At 44.0% G+C, this 8,791-nt stretch overlaps 1 protein-coding gene across 1 annotated transcript in view; it reads left to right on the top strand.

The window, feature by feature from the left end:
* LDHC (lactate dehydrogenase C) overlaps positions 1-5,006 on the top strand; it is a 51,135-nt gene extending 46,129 nt beyond the window's left edge. Inside the window, exon 7 of the mRNA XM_017858065.1 lies at positions 4,723-5,006. Coding sequence (XP_017713554.1) covers positions 4,723-4,887 — 165 coding nt within the window. The 3' untranslated portion in view covers positions 4,888-5,006. The remainder of the gene's footprint in view (positions 1-4,722) is intronic.
* The last annotated feature ends 3,785 nt before the right edge of the window (positions 5,007-8,791 follow it).

An 8,791-nucleotide genomic window follows, 5' to 3' on the forward strand; every position in this document is an offset into this window, starting at 1 on the left:
ACAGACAATGTACAGGGGTGAGGGAATGGCCTGAACTGGAAATGCCCCAGTTTAGAATGGGGTGCGGGATGGGCCCCTCATGGCGTTTCCCAAAATCACGTTCCCTTCTTTATCAAACTTAGAGTGACACTGATTTGCCCAACATTTTCCTTTTTTACATTTTGGACATATTTCAGGCTTAGCAGTTTTCTTTTTTCCCCTATCTGGCAACCTGACTCATTGATTTTTTTTCTACATTCTTTTTTAGTGTGTTCATGCTTCCCACAGTTAAAACAAGCTCCAGGAAATGGAGTATTTCCTTTATCCACTCTCAGTCCTGCCATTGCCTTTGCCAACAAAGTAGCTTTACACAGATTACCTCTGATACCATCACAGGCCTTGATATAATCAACTAAATGTGCTTTTCCAAATTTAAAAGGAGAAGGCTCAAATGTAGCTATAATATTTCCCTGTTGATCTGGGGGGTGTGTTCTAACAGGGCACTGCCAAGCCTCTAAATCACCCTCTCATTGAGCTTGCTGAATTCTTGCCTGAATAGAACTAACAGTGGCTGGTTGCTCGAGGTGCTGCTTGACCAGTCACTAGGGCAACTACTTTTTGCCCAGTGTCCTCCAGAAAAGAAAGATCTGGAGGCTCATTTTCTTCAAAATAATAATGAGGGGGAACAGAAGGGTAGGGATGAACCTCTCCCTCCTTTGCTGCTTTAGCTGGCAAACAAACCTGCTCTGTAACCTCTTCTGTTACTTTGCTACACTCTCCTTCCTCCTCCTCATCAGTGTGAAAAAGTACCAAGGTGGAACGAACCATATCCCACACTTGTCTCATTGTTACCCTGACACTTCTGAGCTCCCCTTCTTACTCACCACGGGGATTACTTTAAGAGTACTCGGGTGTCCTCCAGCAACTTCCACTTTCTCCAACCGTTGCTCTGGCAACCCTCCGACCTGAATTCGAGCCCCCATGATGGACGCCACTTGTGGAGACCAGCTCGGTTGGTGAGACCCTAACCCAGCAGCACTAGAGGAATTAAAGACACACACACAGAAATATAGAGGTGTGAAGTGGGAAATAAGGGGTCGTACAGCCTTCAGAGCTGAGAGCCCTGAACAGAGATTTACCTATGTATTTATTAACAGCAAGCCAGTCATTAGCATTGTTTCTATAGATACTAAATTAACTAAAAGTATCCCTTACGGGAAACGAAGGGATGGCCTGAATTAAAGGAATAGGTTGGGCTAGTTAACTGCAGCAGGAGCATGTCCTTAAGGCACAGATCGCTTATGTCATTGCTTGTGGTTTAAGAACACCTTTAAGGGGTTTTCTGCCCTGGGTGGGCCAGGTGTTCCTTGCCCTCATTCTGGTAAACCCACAGCCTTCCAGCATGGGCGTCATGGCCATCTTGAACATGTCAGAGTGCTGTAGAGATTTTGTTTATGGCCATTTTTGGGGCCAGTTTATGGCCAGATTTGGGGGGCCTGCTCCCAACAAGATGATCTTCAAAGAATAGGGAGAATATTTTTTGTTTTTTTAAGAGCAGGGGATTAATGATTTCGAAGAAGCGGGCAGGCATGGTGGCTCACACCTGTAATCCCAGCACTTTGGGAGAATGAGGTGGGTGGATCACTTGATGTCAGGAGTTTGAGACCAGCTGGTCAACATGGTGAAACCCCGCATCTACTAAAAATAAAAAATTTAGCTGAGTATGATGGTGCAGGCCTATAGTCCCAGCTACTTGGGCGGCTGAGGAAAGAGAATCACTTGAACCCAGGAGGCGCAAGCTGCAGTGAGCCAACATCGTGCCGCTGCACTCCAGCCTGGGCAACAGAATGAGACTCTGTCTCAAAAAAAAAAAAAAAAAAAAGATTTGGAAGAGGCAATGAAGAGTACACAATGGATACCACACACCCCTTCTTTTCTGAGGATGCAGAACCTATGGGAGAATAAGCAACTACCCCTCTAGGACTCCAGAAAAAGAGTCAGGAAAGTGTCAAATGAGTAATCAGTGAAGAGACTGAGTAATATGGGAATTTAATAGCCTTTACCGAACAAGTCAATGGAGGTTATATTTTAATTTAATCTTAATTTTTGGGGGAGGGATGAAGTCTCACTCTGTTGCCCAGGCTGGAGCACAGTGGCTCAATCTCAGCTCACTGGAACCTCCGCCTCCTGGGTTCAAGCGATTCTCGTGCCTCAGCCTCCTAAGTCGCTGGGATTACAGGCACGCGCCACCACGCTTAGCTAGTTTTTGTATTTTTAGTAGTGAAGGGGTTTTGCGCTGCTGCCAGGCTGGTCTTGGACTCGTGACCTGAAGCAATCCACCCACCTTGGCTTCCCAAAGCTCTGGGATTACAGGCGTGAGCCACCGCACCCTGCTGAGTTATATTTTATAGGGAACATTTAAACATTTGACATTACAATCAGAATCATTTGTATAGTCTTATTTTTTCTTTCTTTCCCAGTTACTTCACTTTTACTACTTCACATTTTCGCCAAATCAAGGTGTGCAGAGTTTATTTCACATTAATGTGTTAACTGGATTTGTGTGTGTGTGTGTGTGTGTGTGTGTGTGTGTGTGTGTCAAATAAGTAGGGACTTCTCTTTAAACCATCTCTGTATTTCACAGCTGGTCCAAGAGCAAATGAGAACAAATTCTAATATATCCAGGGGATATTATCACCAACTAGGCATAAAGCTTAAAGGGAAAAGGGCAGGCTGGGGAGGCTAGCAGCAGGTCACAGTTAGCACACAGGGCCAGGCTTGGTCCCAGGATTCAGGCAGGAGCCCTTGTTCCCAGCTCCCCCAGCAGTCCTCAGATGGCATGATGGATCGACATGAATTCTAGAGTTCCAGTCTGAGGTGCCTCTTCTAGAGAGAAGAGAGATGACAGGAGGTAAAGGGAAACAAATTCTGGAAATACCAGTAGGGAAGCAGAGGGACTTCTTCCTCTGCCACCGTCAGAGGCCTTGCCTCTGATTACACCCATGGAAGCTCATGTTAAAGCTTTGAATGTCACAGAGTTGGCAACAGAATGATCAAGGATCGGAGAGTGAGTTCGAGACCAAACCTGGGCAACATAACAAGACTCCATCTCTATAAAAAATGGAAAGAAAACTAGCCAGGTATGGTGGTGTGTGCTACTTGGCAGGCTGAGGTGGGAGAATTGCTTAAGCCCAGGAGGTCCAGGCAACATTGAGCTATGACTGCACCACTGCACTCCAGCCTAGGTGACACAGTGAGACATTGTCTCCTAAAAAAAAAAAAAAAAAAAAAAAGGATAGGGAATTTGAGTATGACTGTGGCTGGAGCCTGGCTGAATAATGTGGGTTGACAGTCTGAAAAGACGGTGGCTTTCCACAGCTAGGCAGATGCCAAAGTGGAAGAAACATAAGTGGTTCCTGGCAGGACGCCCTCAGGGATGACACTTGGCTGATCTGATGGTGCTTATGGCGTTGAGTGTAAAGTGGCTATCAAAATGATGGAGCTGGACTATGGTAGAGGAGGTAACCAGAGAATCCCTCTGTGGGGAGAAGTTACTAGAGCAAAACAGGAACAAGGGGCACACCTTGTGCTCCTGAGGAGAGCCCCAGAGATGGTGAGAGGGAAGCATGGCTGAATAGCACCCGTGGGCTCTGTAGCTTGGAAAGCTGTGAGGCACTGTTCCAGAGTCAAGGAGCCTCCCCTCTTCCTTCAACACTATTCCTGGTAACTGTTTATAATCAGTCCTGGAGAAGAACAAGGCCCTCCCATCTCCCACAACCCCAGACTTAGCCCCAAGGAGAGGGGTAAAGAGTGATGAGTGGTAAGAGGTAGGGAAGTGTGAGAGGTCTTCTTTTGAAATTTTTTTAATTTTAATTTTTTGGGGGTATATTGAGTCTTCCAGTCTTCCAAGACCAGGAAGGGTAGTATGCGGGTGGTGGAGGCTGGTACATGTGCATGTAGATGTTGTGTGAGTTGCCCAGGTTGTAATAGGCTGTGGCAGCTGATTCTTGGCCTTGGCTGCAGGAATGGAGGGAATTTTGGTGCTTCTGATGGGAGGTTCCAGGAGTCCAGGATAGGGCAGTGCCATGGGGCTGCACTTGTTTTATGGCCCTATCCATGATGGGAGGTCCTAGATAGAACTCAGGTGGAGGTGGTGGATAGGAGTACAGAAGGGCAGGAGTGCATTCCATTGCAACTGGTGATGGGAGGCACAGCCCCACCAGGCATGTAAGAGTATGCATAGGCTCCACTGGGGGCTTACCTCTGGAGGCTTAAAATGCCACCTGTAGCACCCATTGTCCAAACTCAATGGTGCTCCCTGCTGTAAAGGTATGAAGCAGAACTTTCCCAGTCACCTCCTGCTTCACTGTTGCCTTTGTGTAGTTTGGACTAAACACAAGTTACTTGATCCTTATAGTCCTCCATTTGATAAAATGGCATCATGAAAGACTGCATGGCATCGTTCCCTGTGGACCAAAAGATGACCTAGTAAGGGGTAAGGTAAATTGTACCTCTTGGTCCTTCTAAAGACCTCTGGCATCTTCTTCGTGTCATTGAATGTAAGTTCCACATGGTCGTATAACATAAGGATGCTCTTGCTTTTGCTGACCATCACCTTGCCACCCTCTGAGCGATTCTTGTTGAATGCTTTAGTCTCTCCTGTATACTTTTATTTTGATGCCCTTTTACATAGCTGCTTTTCCATATCAGGTTATTTGAACAACATCTTATCTTGCCTTTCAGGGATTATATGGAATAAAAGAAGAAATCTTTCTCAGTATCCCTTGTGTCTTGGGGCGGAATGGTGTCTCAGATGTTGTGAAAATTAACTTGAATTCTGAGGAGGAGGCCCTTTTCAAGAAGAGTGCAGAAACACTTTGGAATATTCAAAAGGATCTAATATTTTAAATTAAAGCCTTCTAATGTTCCACTGTTTGGAGAACAGAAGATAGCAGGCTGTATATTTTAAATTTTAAAAGTATTTTCATTTGATCTTTAAAAAATAAAAACAAATTGGAGACCTATGACATAACTCCAGTCTCTCAAGATTAGAACGAGAAAATGGTAAAGAGATTTTCCTCTTTAAGAATCCTTTATAGCTCTATTCTAATGATACCCAATCTGTACAAGTATAAGTTATACTTCTGAGGTATGTCATATATTTTAGAGAGCCTTCAGATGTAGTAGAATATGTATAATCACTATAATACAGAGCTTTGATTCTTTTCACAAACCAAACCCTTTTTCTAGTATTACAATTTTATCTTGTACTTTCGTCCATTAGAGTACCAGCATATTCATTTCATTACATTAGCATCATATGTTTATGTATAATCATTATAAATGTGGCCGGGCACTGCAGCCTGGGCAACAGAGTGAGGCTCTGTCTCAAAAAAAAAAAAAAAAAAACATTATAAATGCTTATTTTTAAGACCATATATATCAAAAATAAATATAAAACTGAGTGCAGTGGCTCATGGCTGTAATCCCAGTGCTTTGGGAAGGTGAGGCAGGAGGATCACATGAAGCTAGGAGTTTGAGACCAGCCTTGGCAACATAGCAACACCCCATCTCTACACAAATAAACAAATTAGGTGTGATGGCATGCATCTGTAGTCCAGCTACTTGGGAGACTGAGACCAGTAGATAACTTGAGCCCAGGAGTTCAAGACTGCAGTGAGCTATGATTGTGCCACTGCATCCAGCCTGGGCAACAGAGGAAGACTCAGACTCAAAAGAAGAGAAGATAGAAGAAAAGCAGAAAGAATAAGAAGAAGATACACATACAACTTTATGATGTAAAAAAGTTGAATAAGATTATATTCAGCTCTGCAAGTATTATACCAGTCATATAAACTCAAATAGTTGATTTGGTGTCTCAATTGAAATATCACCCAGGGAGCTTATACCATCCTCAGTTATTTGTGCAGCAAACTACTACTATGCTTGCTATGGTATCGTTATGAAATCTGTATGACATGATCTCTGCCCTCAAGTATTCACAGTATTTAGGGTACCTCAACAAATTGATTTTTGACTATTTTTTTGTTTTCCTTTTTGAGATGGAGTCTCACTCTGTCACCTAGGCTGTAGTGCAGTGGCACAATCTCGGCTCACTACAACCTCCACCTCCTGGGTTCAAGTGATTCTTCTGCCTCAGCCTCCCAAGTAGCTGGGATTACGGGCACCTACCACCACGCCTGGCTAATTTTTGTATTTTTAGTAGAGATGGGGTTTCACCATGTTTGCCAGGCTGGTCTTGAACTCCTGACCTCAAGTGAGCTGCCCACCTCAGCCTCCTAAAGTGCTGGGATTACAGGTGTGAGCAACTGCGCCTGGTTGATTGTTGACTAATGCTTGATAACAGTCATTTAGCTACCTGTTGGTGTCTAAAGGTGAAAGCGCTTCTACTGATTGATATAGTATATACACACATATTGAAGTCTTTCCTTGATTCCACAAGACATTTAAAGCAGCTATAGGAACTATACAATAAAACAAAAACTCAGAAATCAGTATCAGATTAATTTACATTTTTTTTTCTTTTTTTAGACAAGGTCTTGTTCTGTCACCCAGGCTGGAATACAGTGGTGTAATTGTGGCTTGCTGCAGCCTTGAACTCCCGGGCTTATCAGATCATCCCACCTCAGCCTCCTGAGTAGCTGAGACTACAGGCACATGCCACCATCCCCTGCAGATTTTCGTATTTTTTGGAGACAGGATTTCACCATGTTGCCCAGGCTGGTCTTCAACTCCTGGGCTCAAGCAGTCCTCCTGCCTCAGCCCCCCAAAGTGCTGGGATTATAGGCATGAGCCCCCACTCCTGGCCAAATCACAAATTAAGACTAGAACTTGACCAATGGGAAAGATTAGAAGGTAGATATGCAGCCCCTGAGGACTTGCATGACTAGTGGAGGCTGACTCATTTGGTCAGAGAGTCATGGTTTACCCTCATAATCTGTTATTCTTGCTCTGTTGATAGCTTTCTTTCTGGTCATCTACTCCTGAACATGATTAGTGTCCCATTATTTTATTATTTTCCCTTTTTCTTTAGCATCTTCCCTTGAATGTATACAATTATTATCAGTTGAGTTAGGATGAGGGCAAGGGGAGTCTTCTGTGGGTTTTGGCTTTTTTTAAAGCTCATTTGTACATCAAAACTTCATTTTAGGAAATTCTTGCAGAGATTAAAAGGCTGAAAAATTGATACAGTTTCTACAGGGAACATTCTAGTAAGTAAAACTGCTCTACATGTCCCCAAGTGGCTGAAAATTGGTTCTGGGTAGAGGGGAGGGAGGAAAAGGTAAAAAAAAAAAAACCTTAGCTATCACAAGAGTTTGACTCTCCAAAGCTCAACCTTGCCTGACAAAATTTTAACTCATATATATATATATGTATATATGTATATGTATATATATTTTTTAAGAGACGGAGTCTTGCTCTGTCGCCCAGGCTGCAGTGTGGTGGCCCAAGCTTCGCTCACTGCAACCTCCGCCTCCCAGGTTCAAGCAATTCTCCTGCCTCAGCCTCCGGAGTAGCTGGGACTACAGGTGCTCGCTGCCACACCCAGCTAATTTCTTTTACATTTTAGTAGAGATGGGGTTTCACTATTTTTCCCAGGTGGGTCTCCAACTCCTAAGCTCAGGCAATTCCCCCGCCTTGGCCTCCCAAAGTGCTAGGGTTACAGTCGTGAGCCACCGCGCCCAGCCAACTCCTTAATATTTAATTTCATGATGGGGAGTGCAAAAGAATTGGGGGAACATATCTACAAAGACTCTTGAGGGAGTGATAATGAAAACTGAGAAACACTGCTCTACATTTTATAAAAATTTGTCAATATGTATTACTGTATTAGGGTTCTCTAGAGGGACAGAACTAATAGGATAGATATATATATAAAGGGGGGTGTTTATTGAGGAGTATTGACTGACACGATCACAAGGTGAGGTCCCACAATAGGCTGTCTGCAGGCTGAGGAGCAAGGAGGCCAGTCGGAGTTCCAGAGCTGAAGAACTAGGAGTCCAACGTTTGAGGGCAGGAAGCATCCAGCACAGGAGAAAGATGAAGGCTGGAAGACTTAGCCAGTCTAGTCCTTAAAGGATCCCCTGCCTGCTTTTATCCTAGATGTGCTGGCAGCTGACTAGATGGTGCTCACCTGTAAAGAGGGTAGGTTTGCCTCTTCCAGTCCACTGACTCAAATGTTAATTTCCTGTGGCAACACCCTCACAGACACACCCAGGATCAACACTTTGCATCCTTCAATCCAATCAAGTTGACACTCAATATTAACCATCAAAATTACGTATTATGATTCACAAATGAGTTAGAAAACAATTAGGTAAAATGTGGTGGGAGAAGTAGAAACTTTGGTTTACTCCAGACTGGTTTTGGATTCCACATTTTTATTTTTATTTATTTTTGAGACGGAGTCTCACTCCATCACCCAGGCTGGAGTGCAGTGGTGTGATCTCAGCTCACTGAAACCTTCGCCTCCCGGGTTCAAGCAATTCTCCTGCCTCAGCCTCCTGAGTAGCTGGGATTACAGGTGTGTGCCACCACACACGGCTAATTTTGTATTTTTAGTAGAGACGGGGTTTCACCATGTTGGCCAGGCTGGTGTCGAACTCCTGACCTCAGGTAGTCCACCCGCCTCGGCCTCCCAAAGTGTGGATTCTACATTTAACCACTTAATAATGAATTGAGCTTTCTCTTCAGCTTGTAAAAATGGTTATCAGTTGGCACTGCACTCATCACATTCTTCAGGTTTCATAACTTATTTCAAAATTCCTTTTGCATATAGAGTTTTGTTGTT

This window comes from Rhinopithecus bieti, unplaced genomic scaffold (genome assembly GCF_001698545.2).
Source record: "Rhinopithecus bieti isolate Rb0 unplaced genomic scaffold, ASM169854v2 scaffold_2350, whole genome shotgun sequence".
Taxonomy (NCBI): Eukaryota; Metazoa; Chordata; class Mammalia; order Primates; family Cercopithecidae; genus Rhinopithecus; species Rhinopithecus bieti.